Below are 25,295 nucleotides of genomic sequence, written 5' to 3' on the forward strand. Positions count from 1 at the left end.
GAGCGTCCCAAAAATCAAATAAAAATCAAGGGAAAGAAACCAACAACTATGGTTAGTGGTTGCCACAGCCTGGTGACATCCGTCGGAAATCGGTGAGACCTTGATGTGATTGCTAAATACGTTACAATGGATCATGATTCTCATCTAGGATCTCGACGGGGATAGTGATGTGAATGTGATCCGAATGCTCGGTGACTGTCGTCTTTGTGCAAGTGCTGGATATGTGTTGTTTAGTGCGTCGGTACTTAGAGTCAGTGTCTACTGAACTAGTTTTTGGCTTATGTAGGTTTTGCAGGCGTAATTGAGGGCGATTACAATTCTTCAAGAGGGGGTTATGCCACAAAGTGATGACGTGGCATGACCGCTTGGACGTACTCTAGACAAAGAGAGGTCCAATTGTAGTGAAAGATGCCGATAAAGTTTTATTAACTTGCAGAGCCTATTTGAGAGGCCTAAATTAAAGATGTTGGAGCTTATAAGTTGTACCAACTTATGGTACCCCGATTGAGGGGCCTAGAACTTATTATTAAATAAAGCTGGACCGAAAATCGCGTGGAGATGCTGACTTGGTAGCGTTGTACGTACATCTCGCGATTTGTGCTGATTGTTGACGTGGCTACGGTTTTTTGCGAATTGCGTTGGCTGTCTTAGCGCCAACTATTGGGGCCGAGATGCTTTTAAACTTGATGCTTTTGAAAGGCCCAGGGCCTATAAATAAAGTGCGAGGGCCTCTCTTGCGCGGTAGAGACGAGGGCCCTCAGAGATTGTACTTTGTGAAGCATCAATAATAAAGAAATATCGAAAGGGCGCCTATTACAGGCTTGGACACTCCAAGCGAGAAACTAATAGCAACACACTAACATAAACTTTCAAAACCAAAAAGAAAGAAAGAGAGAGAGAGAGAGAGAGAGAGAGAGAGAGAGAGAGAGAGCACGGCGAAGTTCCGCGCCCAGAAGCACTGGTCCCAAAGACTAGCGCTTGTCACAAATTGCTGACGTGTCAAGCCACTAAAGAATGGAGCCAACCTGCCGATCCCGACCGAGGAGCTTAAACCCTAGAAGAAACAGAAGAAGTTGAAGTTCTCACCAACTTAAAGATTCTCGTCGAGTGGGACAATTAAAGAGTTACCAACTTATAGGTTCCCGTCCAATGGGGCCTATATTAAAATAAAGCTGGACCCACACACACACACACACACACAGAGGCTTTTGCGTAGCAAACTGATGACGTGGCAGTTGCTGTTCAGACTCCCACAAATTCCGCTGATCTTGCCTTTTCTTCACGTTCCTCAGCTGCTCTTGAACTCTCAGGCCTTTCGTCGTGCTTGTCATTCTGTTCTTTCTTTGCCTTTTTAGGGCACTTTGCAGAGATATGTCCATGTTCCATGCATCCAAAGCACTTCCCCTCCCTGATGAAGCGAGCTCCCTCCTGAGGAGTAAGCTTGGGTCGTGCATCCTTCTTTTCTGGGTTGCTCTTTCTCTTTCTACTTTCATTTGCTGAAGTCTGTTCGGCTCATTGTGTCATGACCTCATCGGTCGGGTAGGTAAGACTGCCAGAGTGAATGGCAAAACCTCGTTTCGCATGACTCATCAACTCTTGAATAGAAGATCACTTCTGTTCCAAGCAGTGATCTCGGATCTCTGTAGGTAGACCCAAGGTAAACCGCTCAATCTGTTCTCTGAACGAGGTCTTCTTGAATGAAGAGGCGGGTAGAAAAGAGCTCCAGAATCTCTCGCAATACGTGTCCAGTGTATGTTTCTTGGTCATCCGAAGATGGTTCCAAGCAGCTCGTATATCGCGTTCATACTCTTGAGTCAGCCAAGAAGATATAAAAAGCTTCTTAAATTTCAGCCATTTAACTGACGCAGTCTTGTTTAAAAGAAGCGTGGACCACCAGGTTCGAGCATTTCCCTTATTAAAGTAAGAGGCAACTCTCCGAATCTTAGAGTGCTCTGAGTAGCGTCCTCCCGCGAAAGCGATGTCAAACTGTTGTACAAAAGACAAAGCCTTCGAAGCATCTCTATATCTCGAAAACGTGTCAAATTTAATTGACTGTCCACCTTAAACTCTCGGACCCTCTTGCTTTTATCTTCCAGAAAGTCATATTGATTGGCCTTTATAAAAATTCTTCTTCTTTGCATAAAAGTTGCTGTCGTCAGAGTCTGAATTGTTTGTAGTCGAGTCCTCTGTAGAGCTGTCACTCACTGGGTGAGATTTAGACTTCTTTGCCTTTTTCTTGCCCTTTCCGAAGCGTTGTTTCTTGCTTCGCCTTTTGCCTTTGCGGTCTTCTTCGCTCGAGTCAGATGAGCTAGAAGAACCGTCAAAAGAAGAAGAAGAAGAAGAACTGGGTACTTCTTCAAATCGAACACGCTTCTTCTGTTTCTTTGCCTTTTCAAATGTCGATTGACGATCCAAATAACCCGGGAAGTCAGTGCCATTCTTCTGCTTTTTGCCGTGCTTTTTAGCTTTGTTTTGCGCGTCAAAAAGCTGAGCAATCCGTGCATCAACCACCTCTTCTAATTCCTTCTCTGAATATTTCTTGTGAGCAGAAGGTTTCTTGAGAGCGGGTTTTGGGGGTGGTGGTGTGGTTTTCTGCCACTGCGCATGCACTTCCTGAAAAGAAGTCTCGCTCATATATTTTGCAAATTTTGGGTCCTTCGCAAAATTGAGCATCATCTTTGTTGCATCGCCAATCAATTGACAACGCTCCATCTCTTGTCGCTCCGCCTGAGTAGGCCGAGGCGGGCCATACTCCCTGCCGGAATCTTCGTTGTGATCCCTTGCCGCATCTTCGGATGCAGAGGGAGTCGACTGATCCTTGCGTGAAGCCATAGGTGCCGCGGAATTTTTTTTGGGATCGGATTTCCCGTAAAAGAGAAATCGGCCGTGCTCTGATACCATTGTAACAGACTTGGACACTCCAAGTCAAGAATCTACCACGACAACACCAAATAACCACTTCTAAACAGTTCACAATTCACAATTGATTTGCACTGGCCCGGCGGAGTTCCGTGCCTAGAGATATTGGCCCCTAAGACTGGCGCCCCTTTCGGTATTTCTTTTTGTATTAATCAGAGTTCAAAGTACAAGAGTGCGGTTGGGTCTCACTCTCAGACTCTGCGTCCAGATGCTCTGAGAAGTGAGAGACCAACTTCACTTATAAAGAATTACAAGGGATGCCAAAAGCAGAGCCCCAAAACCTTAAAATCAAAAGCTCAAAAGCTGTGCTTTTCTTTTCTCTCTCAAGTTCTCTCTCTTTCTTGCCCTAAAATTTAAAACAAAAGATCTTTCTGTTCTCTCTCTTGCAATTTGTGTGGAAAAAGCACTGTCCAAAATCCACCGCAAAATCCGGTTGTCCGTATTGTTTCCACGTGTCATGCCAGGGTTAGGGTTTTCTGGCAGATTGAGGGTTTCAACAGAATTAGGGTTTTTGCAGATTAGGGTTTGTGGCAGAAATTAGGGTTTCTTTGGCAGAAATTAGGGTTTCTCCGGTAGCCACGTCATCACTTTGTGACACCTTGTCATGAAGTAGCTTGTCCATGTACACATTGGTTAGATGTGCACGTGACACTTAATGAGACCTTCATACTTTTGTCATTTCCATCTATGATAGAAGTGAACATTATATGTTTAACACTTAAAGAGCGATGCACACTTCTATTTCACTAAATCCAATTGTATATTTGATGTACTAGCTCTGTCATTACGTCGCCTTTGAACACGTTGAGTTGAGGCATACGTAGGCTGTAACCCAAAGGCCTCAAGGTAAAGCTGCAATACATTTGGTGACTCTGACAGCTCATGCTCTTCCATCCACTTTGCATCCATAGGTGGGTAGTTCTTGAACTTCACCAAATAGCGTCTTGCAACCTGTTCGTTAACTTTTATGTGCCAAAATCTGCTCAGGAATCAAAATTTCATCAAGTTCCTCAACTTTTGACTGGTCCTCATCTGGCATATCTTCGGGCACATCACCCACGAAGGGTCTTAGAAGACTCACGTGAAACGCATTATGAATCTTCCAAGTGTCAGGCAATTTCAGCCTGTGTAAGCAACATTGCTGATCTTATCAAGCACTTGAAAAGGCCCATACTAACGCATGCTGAGCTTTGGAAATAACCTTTCCTTGCCCTTCATCTTCTTTAACCTTGTCTTTTTCAAACCGTAAAAGTACCCAATCACTAGGTGAAAACATTAATTCACGAAGGTGACGATCAACAACCCTTTTCTGCTTTGTCCGAGTCTTCTCCAAGGTAACTTTGATTTTCTTATACATTTCATTCATGTTCTCAACATATCGATCTGCCTCAAAGATCTTGTCATTTGTATGCAAAATGGGAGAAACCTTTTTGCCACCTTCAACAATCTCAAAAGGTGCCTTGCCAGTGGACGAATGCACCATATTGTTGTGCGCATACTCAAGCATAGACAAATATTGTTCCCACTTGCCCTTATTATATGACACATAGCATTTTAGCAGATCCAAGATAGTAGAATTAGCCTCTTCTGACTGTCTATTAGTTTGTGGATGAAACGAAGACGAGAACTTGAGTATAGTGCCCATGGTCTTTCCTCGATAACGCATCAGCCACAACATTCTTCTTGCCTTCCACATGCATAATCTGGAAGTGGAACATAGAAAGAATGTTTGCCCATCGCATATGCTTTTCGGATAGCTTTGACTGTGTCAAGAAGTATCACAAGGTCTGATGGTTTCTTTGGACAATAAAATCAGCACCTAAGAGGTAGTGCTTCCAACTAGAAAGCGCATGAATCCCGGCCAAGAGCTCTTTCTCATAGACTTGCATAGTCTTCTCTGGCCCTTGCAAAATTCGGCTTTTATAAGCTACTACCCGTCCATCTTGCATTAACACTACTCCGATGCTACTGCCACATGTGTCACACTGACCACAAATGGCTTCCTGAGATCTGGCAAAACAATACGTGGATCTGAAGTCAACTTTTCCTTTAAGAGACTATTTTGAACTTATGAAGGTATATCTCTTTTTGGGTCCATCTGAAAGTGACCTCTTTCTTTTGCAAAGCGTGAAGAGGTGATGCTATTGCTACAAAATTCCTGATAAACCTTCTTAGTAGAAACACAATTCCAAGAAGCTTCTGACATCGTGCACAGTCTTCAAGTCTGGCCATGTCTTAATAGTTTCGACCTTTGCGGGATCCATTCTGACACCATCCTTTGACACTATGTGGCCAAGAAAGTGGATCTCTTCCAAGAAGAATTCACTTTTCCTAGGATTGACAAGTAACTTGTGACTGCGCAGCTCTTCGAACACAATGGTCAAGTGACGCCTATGCTCCTCTTCATTCTTCGAATAGACTATCATGTCATCGAAGAATGTCCCAACAAATTGATGATGCGAGCGGAAAATCCGGTCCATCATCTTGTTGAACGTGGCAGGAGCATTTGTTAGACCAAACGGCATCACTAGGAACTCATAAAGACCAAATGTCGTTCTAAACCAGTCCTGTGCACATTCTCTGGCCTTATACGAATCTGATGGTACCCACTCTTAAGGTCTATCTTGCTGAAAATTGCAGCACCCTCTAAACGATCAAGAATATCATCAATCCTTGGAATCGGAAACCTATTCTTGATGGTATTCTTATTCAACATACGGTAATCAATACACATGCACCATGAGCCATCCTTTTTTTGTACTAGGAGCACTAGGGAGCAAAAGGGTGAAGAACTAGACTGAATCAGCCCTTTCTTTGATAACTCCTCAACCTGGCCCATAATCTCTTCTGCTGCACCGCGCTAACCCTATAGGGAGGTCTATTTGTTGGGCTACACCCTGGCACCAAATCTATCTGATGGTCCCAGGTTTGTCTGGTGGCAATTGCGACGGTAATGAATCAGAAAAACAATCACTAAACTCTCGCAAAAATGCTGACCTTTCTTTATCTAACACAGATAAATTTGATTGACAATTATTTGAGACATCACGTGCAAAGATCAAGTACACAGAAAGATGATTTTTTATTACAGAAGTGATAGCTGAAGCAGATACAATAGGGATAGACTCCCCTTTGAGCTTTACATCCAAAACATGAGTTTTGCCCCAATGCTGAAGGGTGATTGTCTTGCCAAAGGCATCCAGCACGCCATGTACTTGGAATTCCAAGTACCGCATCGCACCCTTCCAATGGCATGATATAAAATTCTTCTGTGTATGATCTCTAACTTTACCCCATGCTCTGCATAACTGGCTGGCATCTGTACTTGGCCTGTCACCCAATCTGGCACCAAACTTGCCGTGGGTTTAGGCTTCTTGCCATTCTGGTCCTCTATCATCTGAGTCAGCTGGTCTTTTCCTTGGTGGACAATCGGTAGCAAAGTGACAAGGTTGCTCGCATATAAAGCATTTGTTTTCAGCCATTAAGACCTTTTCCTCGAGTGACTTATGCACAAAAGGCTTCCTTTTCTGTTTCTTTGCTTGCGCTCTAGAAGTCCCGGCTGAATCCTTATCCTTGTTGGCCTTTTCTGACCCTGTGAGGCTTCAGGAGCCGTTTTTACAAAGGGATTCTTAGCTGAATTTTTCTTCTGCTGCCCTCCTTTTTTGTTGCTCGGAAACCCACTGTCCTCTCCTTTCAACAAGGCAAGACCAGTGTTAGCAACTTACATGAGCTGGGTGAGGATAGCCACTCTGTTCGTAGTATAGTAGTCCCGAAGCCCTTTAGGCAACCCACAACAATACTTTACTATTTGCTCTGTCAATGGCACAAATCTGCAGGAGGTTACTGAGAGTAATGCTTTACAAAACCTTCGATTGCACTCCTCCAGCTCTTGCAAGTAGCCAAAGTAAGCTGGTGCCAATCTGTCATGACGTCGGCTTCAAATTCATTTGACAGCCAAGCAGATGCAAACATTTACTTGAAATAGACCCATGTGGCGGGTGCCTGTCCTTGCATTAACAATGTCATCCACCATCTAAGCCCATTGTCTTTCAAGAAAGTGGCAGCTTTCTTGACCTTAGAGGCCTCTGTAAAATTCCCTCTTGCATAAGCTGTATCAAACTGCTGGAGGAAAGTAAGAGCCTTGCCTTATCCTCGAAGCCTTTGAAAGTGCTAAACTTTACAGCTGCACCACCTTCTCTGTAAGCTTTCGGCTTTTCTAGTACCCTCAAATTGTCATAAGAGATTGTCTGCAACATGGGCACTGTAGTAGGGATCATCGGCGCGTCTTGGCCATTGATATTTTGTTTCATAGGTGCCATATCTGGCTGCTGTCCAGAAAAATCAGCCATGCCAAAATTACCTTGTGGCACCCCAAACTGGCATTGGTTGCTCTGAAAACCTTCCTGCATGCCGATGCTACCATTGGGTTTGGCATCATGCCTTGCATACCCCCAAACACTGTTCCTGGCATGTACGGCTGGCTTTCAGGCGCATAACCAGCCATACTTTGGAACACAAATCCACCCCCGAAATACCCAGGATGTATTGTGGGTGGTGGAAAAACTGGATGCATTGCTTGGTAACCAGTTCCCTGTCCATTCAAGACAGCATGCGGGGTCTGAAAGGTGGCGGGCTGAACTGGCAAAGCCTGTAGAATAGGCGTCCTAACCACCTGTTCAAGGACGGGAGAAACTTGTTTTGGAGCCCCTGACTCCGCAACATGCGAGTGCTCCCTATCTTGCTGGGACACATGAAATACTTGGGCTCGAGCCTCAACAGGCTCTGCTCGCAGTGTAGGTTGCCTTGTTTGCTGTGGCACTGGTGGCGCTTGAAGCAAGAACTCCATAAACCTTGGGTTGTGCACTAGTTGTGAAAACACATTCACCGTGGCAACTAACCGAGTCCTGAACGCATCATCCTCAAGTTGCCCAGTCATAAAGCCCTGTACTGAAGGAGCATTCTCATTAGGAACAGGTGCAGACAGGGGTGGCCATGAACTCTCGCCAACCTCAAACACCGTAGGAATTTCCTGCTTCTCCTGCGGAGAGGAACCGTCTTCCATAATGCCTTTCCCTTTGTCGGCCATAGTGTAATCCCGCGTTCTTGTACTCTTTGTCTTTACCCAAAACAACTGAGGCTCACTTCTTGAGGAAAAAGTGATTCGATCCTGGCAATGGAACCATGAAACCGGCCCGTAGGGCGGTAGACAGAGGCTTTCACCCGAAACTTTACTTTAGACTTTAGGACACAGAGAAATTTGCAAATAAATCCTGTGACGGGAACTAACACTTCACAGCACACACGGCCCAGAAGCTAGAATGCTCCAAGTAGACGCCGACAACCTGTAGGCCCCAAAGACTGGTGTCCCTTTGGGTATTTCTTTATTATATTTCTAGAGGGAATACAACCTCTGATCTCCTACGAGCTGCCCCGCATAATTCAGGCTGAAAATGACCTGATCGGGCCCGATTTGGGCAGCATAACTGTACTAGAACAGTTCACAGACAGTGTCCCCACACAATAGGTGACTTTCCCGACGCATACGGACAGTTTGCAAAACCTAGGGAAAATCTGCAGCACGCTGAATTTTTTGTTTTCTGCCCTGGAAATGCGCCAGAACACCTGTAGAGCGGTCCCCTCGCGTCCCCGGACTTTCTAGGGTATTAGGGATTGTTTAGGGCTGAAACCCTAAACCTGCAAAAATACACAGCAGGCTGTATTTCCCTGTTTTGGGCTCCGTTTTGCGAGCCGGTCGCATCCGTAGCAAGTCCTCGAGCTCCCGCATCTGTAGGGCTACTTGCCCTTTGAATGGGACGAGATTTCTCGCGTGAAATCTCTCCGCATTCACCTGTACTTGCGGGGGATTAGCAACTAGCTAATCTAGTACCTGTGCAAGAGGCTCTTGCCTCGGCAATCGCTCATGAACCCACACAACTGTACATACAGATGAAAAGCCCTCGAGCGGGGCATCACGTTTCTGTATTGAAAGGGGGAGAGAGATGCACGAGAGCAGAATCATCGCGTTGCATAAGACAAGGGAGAAGGCAAGCATTCCATTAAAGCTGTGAGACCTGCACCCACTACTCACCCACACTCTGTAGTCATTTATGAGTGAAAATCAACCTCCTCTCTTGATTTGGGTGCCCCCTCTTCAAGCTGGCTTGGCAAGTTTGCTCAGGAGCCGCCATGTGTCCACTTAATCTCTTTTGAGTTAATTCCTAGTACCCACCGACTTATAAGTGTAGCGAGGGGGCCTAAATGACTTTGAGCTGAGCCTAGACAACCTTTTACTGCTCGGATTCCAATGCCGGTCGGCTCGACTATCTCGTGGCGACGTGCCTGCCTGACTGCAGGTGAAACTCTCGACTGTCAACCGTTTCACACTGGCCATACAATGTCCGGCCATTTGCAACTTCAAAAAGAGGGTCCCAAAAATTAAACAAAAATCATTGCAAAGGAACCAACAACTAAGGTTAGCAGTTGCCACGTTCTCGTGACAGTAATTAGCCATTGCCACGTCCTCATTACAACTCGCTTGGTAAGCCCTCAGAGAAACAGTCAGCCTGAGCTTGCAGAAAATCTTGTCATTCTTTTTCGAGGTCTAACATATTCGACCTTTGATCATCATTCAATTCTTTCAAGAAAATCGGGTAAACAAAAAAAACTGGATTTTATCAAGTGGGACGGACTTGCCTTTCATTTTTCCATCAAGTTCAATCTCTTTGCCCTTCTCATTCTTCAAGATGGCTTTCCTTGCCCTATAATCGACCACGACACTGTTCTTGGGGAACCAAGGGATTCCTCGGAGGACGTCACACGGCATGATGTAAAACTCCTCGTGCCCTAAATACCCCTTACAATGTAAACGTAGTTTGCCAATGGCAACATCCCATCCGGGTGCCTCTAGAACATCCTTAGCTTGTGGCCCCATTTCCTTCGCCAATTCGGTTGAAGTTGGCCTTGGCTTCTCCATCAAAGAAGATAAGGGTTTCATGGTCTCGCACTTTGCTTTATGCTGTGTAAAGTTCGGTATTTTGGTTCATCTGATCAAGGTTGACAGTCCCCACAAAATCTGGTATTAGTCTTGCTTTCATCTTTCCTTTGCTTCCGCGCTCGGCTGCTGCTCTGTAACTCTCTGGCTTATCTTCTTGTGGTACTTTGGTTCATCTTCTTTTCAAGAGTTCTGTCCAGCTCTTTCTGTGAGTACAGGTTCTGCTTCTCTGCACTCCTTTCAGCTTTCCTCAATCAATGGCCTCACGCCATCTCGAGTAAATCTCATCAATCGGGTAATCCTTCGGGTGTTTCGCAAACCCTTGATCAATCTTTTCACACATACGTCAACCTGCATTTGACGTTTATAGTCCATTCTTGCAAACTTTTCTGCCAAAAATCTGTCCAAATCCTTATTCCTTTCTGCAGTTCGCGAGCCGGATTTCAACTTTTCTCTGCCTACCTGCTGAGAAGTGTCAGCTCTGTGCAAGAACCCATGTATAATCTGGGGTTCTTTATGGCTTATGCCTTGTAAGACAGAGCGATGAAGATAGGAGCGCGCCCGATGCGCGATGTACGAAGGGTGGGAGTGACTAATAAGTAAAAAGATCGGATCCTCCGTAGAAGAAGAATCTATTTGAGCTTTGATACCACTGTAATAGGCTTGGACACTCCAAGCATGAAATCAATAGCAACACACGAACATAAACTTCAAAATCACTGAATTTTAAGAGAGAGAGAGAGAGAGAGAGAGAGAGAGAGAGAGAGAGAGAGAGAAGAAGAAGAAGAAGAAGAGTATTTTAATGTTGTAGGAAACTATCCCAATTATAGAGAGAAAGGGATCTGGAGAGAAAGGCTTATTAGTTTGAATCTCTCTAGATCCCTTTCGCTCTATACGCATTAAGCCTTTCCCTCTTCATCGTCGCCATGGCGAGCTCCACATTGGTTGTAGGTGTCACAAATGGGTGACGTGGCATAGCTTGGCTATGGGTAGCAGATACATACACACCTCGGCTGGCCAGAAAACAGTCCCGCAAATTACGCTGCAGGACTGACGTGGCAGTGTACGGACCTCCGTGATTTGTGGCGCATATTGCGGCAGGATGCTGACGTCGCTGAACGTACGGAATCCCGCTTTTTGTGCACAGAAAAGCAGCGACAAATCCTACGCAAGGCTTGGAGAAGCTTTTGATAAGTTGCTTTTATTTTTTAATTTCTATTAAAAAGATTTGGCAGCTTTTGGGGCTCTGCTTTTGGGCATCCCTTGTAATCAATAAATAGGTGGGTTGGGCTCCCACTCTACAGAGCATCTTGACGCAGAGTCTGAGAGTGAGAACTCCCTTGTACTCTGAGTTACAGATTAATACAAAAAGAAATACCGAAAGGGGCGCCAGTCTTTGGGGCCAATACCTCTTGGCACGGAACTCCGTCGGGCTGTGTCGAATCAATTGTGAACTGTGAAGTGTTTTGAAGTGAATCTCTGCTATGTCATGGTAGAATCTTGACTTGGAGTGTTCAAGTTTGTCAGTGGTATCAGAGCGCAGCCGATTTCTCTTCTATCGGGAAATCTGATCCTTTTCTTGCGACACTTATGGATTCAAACAGAGATCAGTCGACTTCCTCTGCATCTGGGGATGCGGGAAGAGATCACGAAGAAGATTCTTACGAGGAGTACAGCCCACCTTGGCCCACACAGGCGGAGATTGAAGAGAGGGAGCGTTGACGATGCGACAAAGATGATGATCAATCTTGCGAAGGATCCGAAATTTGCAGAATTTTTGACTCAGACATCCTTCGACGAAGTGCACTCTCAGTGGTGGAAGGCCACCGAACCACCCCTCAAACCGGCACTCAAGAAACCTTTACTCCGAGGATGTTTATAGAGCAAGAATTGGAAGAGGTGGTTGATAGGATTACCGAGCTTTTTGACACAACCAACAAAGCCAAAAAGCAGAAGAAAGGAACTGACTTCCTAGGTTATTTGGGTTGTCAATCTACTTTTGCCTCGGCAAGAAAGCAAAAGAAGCATGGCAGATTTGAAGGAGTATCCAGTTCTTCTTCCTCTTCTTCTTCTTACAGTTCTAGCTCTTCTGACTCGAGGGAAGAAGACAGGAAAGAGAAAAAGCGAAGTAAAAAGCAAAGCTTCAGAAAGCGCAAGAAAAAGGCAAAGAAGCCTAAGTTTCCCAGTTTGTGACAGTTCTACAGAGGACTCGTCTTCAGATAGTTTGGACTCCGATGATCACAGATTTAATGCAAAGAAGAAGAATTTCTATAAAGCCAACCAGTATGAATTTCTGGAGGATAAAAGCAAGAAAGTTCGAGAATTTAAAGAAGGTGGACAGTCAATTAAATTTGACACTTTTTCTGGATTCCGAGACGCTTTGAGGGCTTTGGCCTTCATAGCAGTTTAATATAGCTTTCTCTGGAGGGCATTACTCAGAGCACTCCAAGATTCGGAGGCTCTTACTTCAAGGGAAATGCTCGAACATGGTGGTCCACTCTTCTATTGAACAAGAAAGCGCTAGTTAAATGCTGAAATTTAAAAGGCTTTTTATTTCTTCTTGGCCAACTCGGGAGTACAAACGCGACATATGAACTGCTCGGAATCATCTCCGGATGACCAAGAAAGGTACCTTGGACGCATATTGTGAGAGATTTTGGAGCTCTTTTCTATCCGCTTCTTCATTTAAGAAGATCTTGTTTAAAGAATAGATTGAGCGGTTTAGCTGCCGAGTTCCTATGGAGATCCGGGATCACTACTTAGAGCAAAAGTCAGATTCTATTCAAGAACTGATGAGTCATGCGAAACGGGGCTTTGCCATACATTTGAGCAGTTTGACTTACCCCACAAATGAGATCATGACGTAGAAAACCAAACAGACTTCTAAAAATGAAAGTAGAAAGAAGAAGAGCCCCCAAGATCTGAAAGATAATGATGCACGACCCCGGCTCACTCTTCGGGAGAGAGCCAACTACATCAAAGAGAGGAAGTGTTTTACGTGTGGGGAACCTTGGCACATCTCCGCGAAGTGCCCTAAAAAGGCACAGAAAGAACAAGATGAAGAAAGGCCAGAGAGTTCGAAAGCAGCTGAGGAACGTGGACAGAAAGGCAAGATGAAAGCAGGACTGGTTCCAGATTGCATGGGTACTGACCCCAGCACGATTGATGAGAGTACAGAACTTTGCCGAGCTTAGGGCAAAGTGAAAGACCAAGAAGCCATGATTTTCTTTGATGGAGGAGCCAAGGTCAACTTCATTTCACCTGAATTGGCGGCGCGGCTCGAGATGACACCCGATCGAATAGGACCACAAGCAGAGGCAGTTTTAGTAGCACCCGACAGGGACGTGGCCATTACACCTGTCATCGGCAAACTTCGGTGATGTTCTCCCGGGAGTCCTTTGGTACCATAAGAACAACGCTGTAGTCGATTATCGGCGAAGAAAGCGACACTAACTATTAAAAAGGGTCGAACCGTTGTACTTGATGTGAAACTTAAGGCCGAGTCTGTCCCTATTGTATCGGCTTTGGTCGTTTCGAAATTAATGAAATCCAGTTTGTTTGTTTACTCGATCTTTTTGAAAGAGTTGAATGATGATCATAGGACAATTATGTCTGATCTAGAAAAAGGACGCCAAGATTTTCTCCACACTCATGCCGATTGCTTTTCTGAGGGCCTGCGAGGCAAGTTGCCACCAGCTCGTCTTGAGGATCATACCATTGCTCTGACTGGAAGCACACCACCGAACCGGCCACCTTACCGTGTGAGCCGAGCCAAGAATGAAGAGAGTATGAACCAAGTGAAAGACCTCTTGGAAAAGGGTCTTGTCCAGCTGAGTACTTCACCTTACTGCTTTCCGGTGTTGTTGGTTTTGAAGAAAGACAGATCTTGGAGAATGTGCATTGATTATAGAGCTCTCAACAAAATCACCATCAAGAACTGATTTTCGATTCCTAGGATCGATGATATTCTAGACCGACTAAAGGGATCCTCTTGTTTCAGCAGGATCGATTTGAAGAGCGGATATCATCAGATCCGAATCGTGGCGGGAGATGTCTACAAGACAGCTTTTCGGATGACCTTCGGTTTATTCGAGTTTTTGGTGATGCCTTTTGGGCTTACCAATGGTCCAACAACCTTTAATCGAATGATGGACATGATTTTCAGAGAGTACAGATCTTTTGTTGGCACTTTCTTTGATGACATTATTGTCTTCTCCAAGGATGAAGCAGAACATAGAGCACATCTGCTACAGGTCTTTCAGGCATTTCGGGATCGCAAGTTGGTGATCAATGCAAAGAAGATTGAATTTTTCCTAACAGATACACTTTTTGGGACACATCATTCTGCAGCAGGAGGACGCAGAGTTTGAGAGTGAGAGCCTCCCACTCCCTTGTACTTTGAGTTGCAGATTAATACAAAAAGAAATACCGAAAGGGGCGCCAGTCTTTGGGGCCAATATCTCTAGGCACTGAACTCCGCCGGGCCGTGTCGAATCAATTGTGAACTGTGAACTGTTTTGAAGTGAATTCTTGTTGTGTTGCGGTAGAATCTTGATTTGGAGTGTCCAAGTCTGTTACAGTGGTATCAGAGCTTGCCGATTTCTCTCCTATCCGGAAATCCGATCCTTTTTATGCGGCACTTATGGCTTCAGACAAAGATCAGTCGACTTCCTCTAGATCCGAAGATTGAGAAGAGATCACGAAGAGGATTCACGGGAGGAGTATGGCCCGCCTCGGCCTACTCAGGCGGAGCTTGAAGAGATGGAGCGTCGACGATTGATCAACGATGCAACAAAGATGATGCTAAATTTTGCGAAGGACCCGAAATTTGCAAAATTTGAGCCAAACCTCCTTCGACGAGGTGCATTCAGAGTTGCGGAATACCAGAGAACCACCCCTCAAACCAGCACTTAAGAAACCTGCTTCTCCAAGGATGTTTACAAAGCAAGAATTAGAAGAGGTGGTTGATACACGGATTTCTCAGCTTTTTGACGCGAAGAACAAAGCTCAAAAGCACGACAAAAATCAGAAGAAAGGCATTGACTTCCCGGGTTATTTGGGTCGTCAGTCTACATTTGCCTCGGCAAGAAAGCAGATTAAGCATGTGCGATTTGAAGGAGTACCCAGTTCTTCTTCTTGTTCTTCTTCTGACAGTTCTTCTAGCTCCTCTGACTCGAGCAAAGAAGACAGAAAAGGGAAAAAGCGAAGCAAAAAGCAAAGCTTCCGAAAGGGCAAGAAAAAGGCAAAGAAGTCTAAATCTGGCCCAATGGTTGACAATTCTACAGAGGACTCGTCTTCGGATAGTTCGGACTCTGACGACAACAGCTTTTATGCAAAGAAGAAGGATTTTTATAAAGCCAACCAGTATGACTGTTTGGAGGATAAAAGCAAGAAAGTCCGAGAGTTTAAGGAAGGTGGACAATCAATTTTCTACCAGCCTCTCTATTTAAGAAGATTTGTTCAAAGAACAGATTGAGCGGTTTACCTTGGGACTTCCTACAAAGATCTGAGATCACTGCTTAGAGCAAAAGTCAGATTCCATTCAAGAATTGATGAGTCATGCGAAACGGGGTTTTGCCATTCATTTAGGTAGTTTGACCTACCCCACAGATGAAATCATGACGCAAAGGACCGAACAGACTTCGAACAATGAAAGTAGAAAGAGGAAGAGCAACCCAAAAAAGAAAGAAAAGGATGCACGACCACCCTAGCTTACTCTTCGAGAGAGAGCTCTCTACATCAAAGAGGGGAAGTGCTTTGGATGCGGGGAAACGGGGCACATCTCTGCGAAGTGCCCTAAAAAGGCAGCGAAAGAACAGAACGACAAGGATGAAGACATGCCTGAGGGTTCGAAAGCAGTTGAGGAACGTGGACGAAAAGGCAAGATGAAAGCAGGACTGGTTCCAGATTGCATGGGTACTGACCCAAGCACGATTGACGAGAGTACACAACTTTGCCGAGCATGGGGCAAAGTGAAAGACCAAGAAGCCCTGATTTTCTTTGATGGAGGAGCCAAGGCCAACTTCATTTCACCTGAATTGGCGGCACGGCTCGAGATCACACCCGATCTCATGGGACCACTAGCAGAGGCAGTTCTAGCGGCACTGGGCAGGGACGTAGCCATTACACCTGTCATTGGCAAACTTCGGTTGCATTGTCAGGGGTATTTGGGGCATGAGGACTTCTACATAATGCCCTTGGATGGTTGTGATGTCCTATTGGGAATTCCCTGTTACCATAAGAACAATGCCGTGGTCGACTATCGGACGAGAAAAGCGGCTTTGACTACAGAGAAGGGCCGAACAATTGTACTTGATGTGAAAAGCATGATCTTACAAATGTGTCAACATCTTCACGTAAAGCTGGCCAGTAGAGAATGCCTCAACCCCTTTCACTGTGAGTACAGAATGAAAAGATTATGAACCGAGTGAAAGACCTCTTGGAAAAGGCTCTTGTACAGCCTAGTACTTCACCGTATTGCTCTCCAGTGTTGTTGGTTTTGAAGAAAGACGGATCTTGGAGAATGTGCATCGATTATAGCACTCTCAACGAAATCACCATCAAGAACAGATTTCCGATTCCTAGGATCGATGATATACTCGACAGGTTACAAGGATCCTCGTGCTTTAGCAGGATTGACTTGAAGAGTGGATATCATCAGATCAGGATAGCGCCGAGAGATGTCTACAAGATAGCTTTTCGGACGACTTTTGGGTTATTTGAGTTTTTGGTAAGCCTTTTGGCTTAACCAATGCTCCTGCGACATTTAACCAGATGATGGACAAGATTTTTGGAGAGTACAGGCTATTTGTTGGCACTTTCTTTGATGACATCATTGTTTTCTCCAAGAATGAGGCAGAACATAGAGATCATCTGCTTCAAATCTTTCAGGCATTACGAGATCACACGTTAGTGATTAATGCAAAGAAAGGTGAATTTTTCCTACCAGAGATACATTTTTTGGGACACATTGTGTCAGCAGAGCAGGAGTGCAAATGGACCCGGCCAAGATAGAGACTATCTGTGATTGGCGCGATTTGAGGAATGTCCATGAAGTTAGAAGCTTCTTGGGACTGTGTTCGTACTACAGGCGGTTCATAAGAAAGTTTGCAGAGGTTGCTTCCCCTTTGCATACCTTGACACAGAAAGGAGTACCTTTTTCGTGGGGACCCACAGAGGTGACTGCCTTTTTGACATTGAAAGAGAAATTGACTACAGGACCAGATTTGACTTTGCCGGACTTGCAGAAGTCATTTGAAGTATTTTGTGATGCTTGTGGTCGTAGTCTGGGTGCGGTCTTGATGCAAGAAGGCCATGTCATAGCTTACGAGAGCCGTTTGTTCTCTAGGCTGGAGATGACAGCACATATCTATGAGAAAGAGCTTTTGGCGGTTATCCATGCTCTTACTCAGTGGCGGCATTACCTACTCGGAGCGGATTTTACTGTCTTTACAGACCATCAGAGTTTGCGCTACTACTTGTCACAGAAGCAGCTTTCGGAAAAGCAGATGCGGTGGGCGAACATCTTGTCACAGTTCCACTTCCAGATTGTCCATGTGCAGGGACAGAAGAATGTGGTGGTAGATGCTTTGTCTCGGAAACCGTTGGTTCTGGCTATTTCCGCGATACATCATAGGAGCTTCGAGGATATGGTTGATCAATATGCCACAGATACAGATTTTGCAGATATTTTCACACGGATACGGGATGGGGAGACAGTAGCGGGATACTCCCTTCGGGAAGGCTACTTGATGAGAAAGACTATGTTGTGCGTTACACAGCCATTGAGGGATAAGGTTATGACTGAATGCCACTGTCCACCTTTTACGGGTCATCGCGGCATTGCTACCACCATGAAAGGGGTAGAGAAATATTTCTTTTGGCGGAGACTCAGGAGGATGTGGAAGAGTTTGTGCGCAGTTGCTTGGTATGCCAGAAGGCCAAGGCACAGGGATTGTTACAGCCTTTACCCATACCCACCCGCCCCTGGGAAAATATTGAAATGGATTTCATTTTTGATCTCTCGAGAACACAGAATGATCACGATGATTTTCCGATTACATGGCACGTCTGAGACGATTGTCTCCGACAGAGACCCCAGATTTATGAGTTTGTTTTGGAAGGCAATTTGGGAGAACATTGGCACGCAGTTGCAGTTCTCGTCATCGTTCCACTTGTAGACTGACGGGCAATTTGAGATTGCCAATTCGGTGATTTTAGATTTATTGAAGTCTTGTATCTCGGATCAGAAGACTCAATGGGAAACGAACTTACCTTTGGTGGAATTTGCCTACAATAACACGATACACTCTTTGACGGGGAAGACGCCATGTGAGATTGTTGTAAGTGCTGCGAAGGTTCCATCCTTCCTGAGCACGAAAGATTAGATATTTGAAGCGGATGAATATTCGCGAGATTTGAATACGGCTTTTGCCAAGGTTCGCGAGACTTTGCAGGAGTCTCAAGAACGACAGAAAAAGGCAGCGGATCGCCATCGTCGCGACTTGAAATTGAAGGAGGATGATTGGGTGCTCTTACTTTTGAGAAGGCACGCCTACCAAAGAAAAAGGGAAAGGAGAGGCTTTTTCCAAAGCTTAGTATGCGATACTATGGACCTTTTCAGATAACTGAAAAGATAAATGATGTCTCCTTTCGATTGAAACTGCCAGATACTTGGAGGATTCATAATGCATTGCATGTGAGTCTCTTGAACCCTGTTAAGGGTGATGTGCCTGATGATGGGGAGCTTGATGAGCAACCCGCAATGGAAGAAAACGAGGAGATCCTTGTTCCTGAACAGATTTTGGCACATAATGATACGAAGAAAGGTAAAGTCCGAAGGCGGTTCTTGGTTTAGTTCAAGAACTTTCCTGCATTTGATGGGAAGTGGATGGAGGAGGAGGACCTAGCAGATACTCCTTGGATTGTGAAACTTTACCTCGATGTTTTGGTTTAGCATAGTCTACTCCAAACGGAACCCAGAAACTCAGCTTGGCTGAAGATCTGGTGCAGTGGGATGCACAAGAGGGGAGTTACTCTGCTCCTTTGTCAACAGATGCCTCGATTTTGATACTAAAGTCACTGATGTCTCTTTGAGCTTCAGGGATACTGAGAGCTGACAGTATTCTGTTGGATGACTTTATGAAATGGAATTCCTAATTATGATACTGATTTGTTCTTGACTTCTTGCGAGTGTAGGAACTGATAGACGAAATGACTGCAACATTTTGGTCTACTTGATCTCGAATAGATATGGTTGCAATAGGGGTTAGTCAATCGGACATCGATGAGGTCCCGATTGGACCTAGATGTGATTGCTAGCTACATTGCCGATAAATCATGGTCTAAGATCCGAATGAATGTTGAATGTCATGTGATGTCCTGTGATGTCTGGTGATGTCCTGTGATGTCGTGTGATGTGACTGTCGATTTTGTACATGTGCTAGATGTGTGTTCCTAGTACGTAGGTACTAACAGTCAGTGTTTGCTAAGACGGTTTATGGCTTTTGTCGGTTTTGCAGGCATAATCGCGGTCAATTACATAGCTTTCAAGAGGGGGGTATGTCACAAAGTGATGACGTGGCGGACATCAGAAACCCTAATTTTTGCCAAAAACCCTAATTTCTGGAAATCGCGGAGGCGGAATATTATATATATATATATATATATATATATTTTTTGGGAAATTTTGAGCGACGCAAATCTCAGCTTTTCGCTTTGATTTGGGAGAAAGAAAGAGAAAAAGAGAACTTGCTTTTTACTGACTCTCATTGAGAGAGAGAGAGAATCTGCTTTTGCTTTCAAGCTTTTGGGGCTCTGCTCTTGGGCATCCCTTGTAACCTTTAAATTAGTGGTGAGGGCCTCACTTCTCAGAGCATCTGGACGCAGAGTCTGAGAGTGAAACCCTAACCACTCTCTTGTACTTTGATGGTTGATTAATACAAAAAGAAATACCGAAAGGGGCGCCAGTCTTTGGGGCCAATATCTCTAGGCACGGAACTCCGCCGGGCCAGTGCAAATCTATTGTGATCTGTGAATTGTTTTGAAGTGGTTATTTGGTGCTGTCGCGGTTGATTCTTGACTTGGAGTGTCCAAGTCTGTTACATCTAGGCTGTCATTTAGGCCCCTCGCGACACTTATAAGCTGGTGGGTACTAGGAAATTAACTCAAAAGAGGCAAACCGGACACATGGCGGTTCTTGAGCAGCTTTCCCTCTTTGCATGAAAAGGGGGCGCCCCATTTCAAGAGGGGACTGATTTCAGCCCATTAGTGTGCTACAATGTGTGTGAGTAGTGGGTGCAGGTGATCACAGCTTTAATGGAAATCTTGCCATCTCTTTTGCTCTATGTAGCACGACGATTTGCTCTCGCACATCTCTCTCTCTCCCTTTTGCACATATGGTAATGCCCCTCTAGTTGGGCTTCTCAGATGACCATGTACAATTCTAGGGGTTTATGCGCGTTTGCCAAGGCAAGAGCCTTCTGTGCAAGAACCAAATTAGCTAATTGCTAATCCCCTTCAGGTACGTATATCTCCATCGCGAAGGAATGCGAAAACGGAGAGTTTTCTCGCGTGAAAACTCGTCCGATTTGAAAGGAAACTGTCCCATTTGGTGCAGGAGTACCTGAGACACGCGTAGGCGTGCTCGCTTTGCTCGAAATGGTTCAAACAGAGAATTATAGCCCGCTTTTTTTTTCTGCAAGTTTAGGGTTTCACACCTAAATTGTAGGGAATTGCCAGGGGAGCATCGGAAAGGCCTTGGGATGCGTGTACAAGGCAGTAGGCACCTAACAATGGCAAAACAGAAAATTACAGCATGCTGAAATTGACCTGCAGCTCACTAGAAAGCTTCCATATCGCAAGGGAAAGTGTCCTTGACGTATTTTTTTATGTATACTTTTGACCTACAAGGATATTTGCGTCGTTATGTTGGCGAAATTGGGTCAAAAACCTGCAATTACAGCCATGGACAGGTTTAGACAGCTTGGTGAGGGTTAGGTGCAAGTGTTCGGATCGTTTTTTGCTAGGGGAGCCTCGGGAAAGCATTGGGTGCTTGTACAAGACAATTTAGAGAGATTTCCCATGAGGAATCTCGTCTAATTCAAGGGGCAAGTGACCCTACAGGTGCGAGAGCTCAAGGGCTACCCAGAAAAGTGCTCGGCACGCGGATCCGAGCGCAAAACAGAGAATTGAGCGAGCTACAATTTCTCGCCAGGTTTTGCAAAGAGCTCTAAAGTGCATGGAAAGTCAATGTTTGCTTGGGATTTTGTCCGTGGAGACTTCTACTGTGGTTATGTTGCCGAAATCGGGTTGGAGTAGAGGAATTTCAGCCCAATAAAAGTGGGACAGCTTGTGGAAGTTTACAGGTTTTTCTTAAGTATAATAAGAATAAAGAAAAACCGAAAGGAGCGTCAGTCTTTTGGGCCAACAGGGTGTCGTTGTCTGCTTGGTAGCGCTCTAACTGCTAGGCCGTGGTTTGTCACAGGCTTATTCGTGAAGTTCCTTTGTGTCCTAAAGTGTAAAGTAAAGAATTTCGGGTGAAAGCCCAAGCCTACCGTCCCACGGGCCGGTTTCATGGCCCCACGGGCCCACGGGTCGGTTTCACATCCTCTAGGGCCCCCTCTCCTGGATGGCTATATAGGAGCACCCCCTCCCCCTCCCCCTCTTCTCAAGTTGGCAGTGCACCTACCACCCCTAAAGTGAGCGTGCTCTACACACCAGAGCTTTCCATTCTTCAGCCCTTGTGGTGTATGTGGAGTCCTGGAGCTCCCACCACCTAGAACAAGGTTTCTCTTGATCTAGGCTGTTGTGGGGGAAGATTCATTGCGAAAAGTAGAAGGAAACTCTCTCTCTCTCTCTCTCTCTCTCTCTCAATCAAATTCTCTTGAGTATTTGAAGTGCAATTAAAAAAGTCAGTTTACGCTTCCATATTTTTGTGACAAGTATTGGCCCCAAAGTCTGGCGCCCCTTTCAGAATTTATTTTTTTATTAATGCTTGAGCAAAGTTACAACTCCTGCGGGCCCTCTCTACTCAGAAGCTCGTCAGCTAATTGAGGAAAAAGAGTGGCCTTGGGTGTTATTTAAAGGCCCTTAGCCATTGAAAAGCAGTTACATGAAATGCTTCAAACTCAAAAAGCACTGGGTCCCAAAGCTAGCACTGCCCCAAAAAGTTGCAGCGTAATTGAAATCCTTACTGCTGCCACGCATGTGTTACCGCAAAATGTGGAAATCCGTACTGCTATCTACCTTAGCATGTCAGTGCAATATGCGGAGTTTGGTACAACTGTCCACGTTAGCACCTTTTCTTTCTCGGGTGGTCATGCCACGTCATCACTTTGTGACATACTTGGACACCCCAAGTCAAAATTTGGCAGTACACACAAGAGAATCACTTAAAAATACTTCACAAACTTAATCACAATTCACTTGTGTCGACACGCCCAGCGTAGTTCCGTGCCTAGAGGTATTGGTCCCAAAGTCTGGCGTCCCTTTCGGTATTTATTTTTATATCAATGCTCGAGTAAAGTTACAACTCTTGCGAACCTTCTCCGCTTAGAAGCTCGTCAGCTAACTAAGGAAAAAGAGTGGCCTTGGGTTCTTATTTGAAGGCCCTTACCATTGAAAAGCAATTACATGAAAAGGTTCAAACTCAAAAGCATTGGGTCCCAAAGCTAGCGTAATTTGCAGAAGTCCGTAGTGCTGACCACGTCAGTATGTGTCAGACAAAACGCGGAAATCCGTATTGTCCACGTCAACATGGAGTTCCGTACAATTCTCCCCGTCAGCAACTTTTGTTCCGGGTGGTTGTCACGTCATCACTTTGTCACAGAAGGGGGGAAGGAAATGTAGACGGTGGGAACAGCCCCCATACGAGAATTCAAATTGGCGGCTGAGCTGGTAATTACCGAGCTAGTTACAGCGGTAACTACACAATGGACAATCAATCAGAAGCCCAGTCTGGCAGCTATAAATAAGGGCCATTACTTCATTTGACAAACTACCATTTGGATATCACTTTGAGCTATCATTTGGGAGACCTTTTACCACTAACACAGAGTGTAGTGTCTTGGAGCTCTCTTTTGTCATGAAGCCCAGAGCAATCCTTTGGCTAGTGTTGTACTCCATTCCAGTTGTACTGATCTGAACACAATCCAGTTCCAATCTATGTGTCAATTCCATTTTAGTTACTATTTCCATTTCCACTTCAGTATCAATATCTCAATGTCTCTATCTGATCTATTGACTGAACTCTACCTGTCTGAACTAGTATAGCTAACTCAACTAACCCAACCTGGAATAGCTGCCTGAAGAGACCAGCTCATTCCACTTGCACCATTGTGCAAACTCTTTGGAGGTAAACTCACCCCTACTATTTTTGCGAAGACCGACACCCTTGAGATCCTTCTCTTTCTTGACCATAGTTCTCCAATCTTTGGAGTAGGTATATGCCTCCGACTGGAGCTTCACAATATAAGTTGAACTTAAACATTTCAAGAGCCGGAACAATTGGTATTGCAAAATTACTCTTTTCAGAAACTTGATAAGAAAGTGAGAGAAATATATCACGCTTATCATATTTCACAAAAATAAAAGAGTGAGGTATGTCTGTTCGGCTTTCTGCTCTTTACTGTCACTTTGACACGTGGCACCTCATTCATTAGCTTGCTGTGTTTTAAACTCCAGATGATGTCCAAGGCCAATAATGATATGCTTGGCGAACTTCTGAGTGATGTTAAGAACAAAAAAAACATGGATGAGAGATATGCTGCAGCATTACAGGGAAAGATATTGACTGGTCCACCTAATGCCAGGTTTGAACGCCGTGGGAGAACATCATGGAGACCGCTACCTGAACAAGCTGATAATCAAGAAAATAAAGGACATTGAACTCCTTCATAAGTTTAGCAGGGCCTTTTGGCTGCCTAGGTTTCATGCTTGCCAGATAGATACTTATGGGTCTAAATGGTTCTAATAGAGCATGGTATTTTATGATGGATACTTGAAAATTGTCTATAGCATGAGTGAGATGCATTGGTGGCTAGTGTGATCTCTCTCAAAGACGATGATCTTGTTGAGCATGCAGCATACTTGATGAACCAGTCGTGAGGAAATATAAGACTGTAAAACAGGATGCACTTGTGTTATTAATGCGTCTTTGTTTACTGTGTACACAATTGTGTATTCCGTGTGATGCGTGTCGCAGCCATTACTCTGTGTTAATAATGCAGAGCCTTCGTGCAGCTCATGGTTTGAATTCTGTTCGCTGGGTGTTGTTTTCTTTTGTCACGTACTAAAGTTTGGAACCTTAGGCGCGCTGCTATACTTGAGGTGGGTAATAGGTTATCGATAGCATAGACCCAAGAAAGAATATGTTGTTTCTCGTGAGTTGACTTGTCTCCAAGGAAGGAGCAAAGAGCAATGCATATTTGTCCATCATGTGCGTACTTTTTATGCACAACCGGTCTCAGTCATCTTCCATGTAACTTGTCTCAGTCTTCCTTGCTGCTTTGTATGTAGCTAAGTGAGGTGACTCTGCAAAGAAATGAAGCAACTTATGGAAGAACATTTTAACTTTGAACACTCAAATGTAGCACGGTTCTACATCTGCAAAACAGATAGATGAGTGAAGTCACTTGTTTATTCATTTATGCAACAATTCCGTATTCTCTCTGCTCCATTAAGTGTGTCTTTTGGTGTGAGATTGCTTGTGCGTGTTTGTGGCACATCTTCTTGGTTGTGACAAAATCTCTCTTGCGTCCTAGTTTGCATACCGTAACTAGGTGGTGCCCCATCACTCGTTTGGTTGTGGGTTTTTTTGTTGTTGTTTCTTGCTTGTGGTTGGCCCAGCCCCAATTGAGAAGCACAGGAGCCTTGAGGGGTGTTCAGAGGTCGCCTCTCTTGTTGCCCGTCCCGAACTACTTCACTACTATCATAAACAAGTACCTAATCTCCATTCTTGATAGCATAAGACCGTAGCCTATGGTTCTCATCAAATGCTTCTTTATTCTTCAACCTTGCCTCCTTGAGCTTTTCTTTGGCTTGCTCAATATCTTCTTGACGCCTCTCAAGTTGGAAAATACATAAAGCAAGCAAATCTTCTGTAGACATATTTACTTATTGGTAAATCATGCCTAAGCAACTATAATAACCGCCATATTCGAAATCAAATATGATTGGATTGCACTTTGAAAAGTTAATGATTTGTCACTTGGAAGATGATGGTGTGGACTTAAAAGCTCTACAACATTTTCTGCATAAGATGAAAGCCATAACATGTTTTCATCTTACATTTTTCTGCAATCTATTTACACTTCCTTTAGATTTGGTGAGACTCCATATGAACATTGAAGTGGTTCATCACTCTAATTCGATGGATTTCAAGTAC

General features: G+C 44.7%; 1 protein-coding gene across 1 annotated transcript in view; it reads left to right on the forward strand.

Annotated features, from left to right (window-relative positions):
• LOC147445250 (centrosomal protein) overlaps positions 1-24,084 on the forward strand; it is a 67,491-nt gene extending 43,407 nt beyond the window's left edge. The window contains exon 2 of the mRNA XM_086525980.1: positions 23,594-24,084. Within this exon, the coding sequence (XP_086382106.1) occupies positions 23,594-23,797 (204 nt within the window). The 3' untranslated portion in view covers positions 23,798-24,084. The remainder of the gene's footprint in view (positions 1-23,593) is intronic.
• The last annotated feature ends 1,211 nt before the right edge of the window (positions 24,085-25,295 follow it).

The sequence above is a fragment of the Adiantum capillus-veneris genome, chromosome 12, assembly GCF_014529385.1.
Source record: "Adiantum capillus-veneris isolate H3 chromosome 12, ASM1452938v2, whole genome shotgun sequence".
In the NCBI taxonomy this organism is placed as follows: Eukaryota; Viridiplantae; Streptophyta; class Polypodiopsida; order Polypodiales; family Pteridaceae; genus Adiantum; species Adiantum capillus-veneris.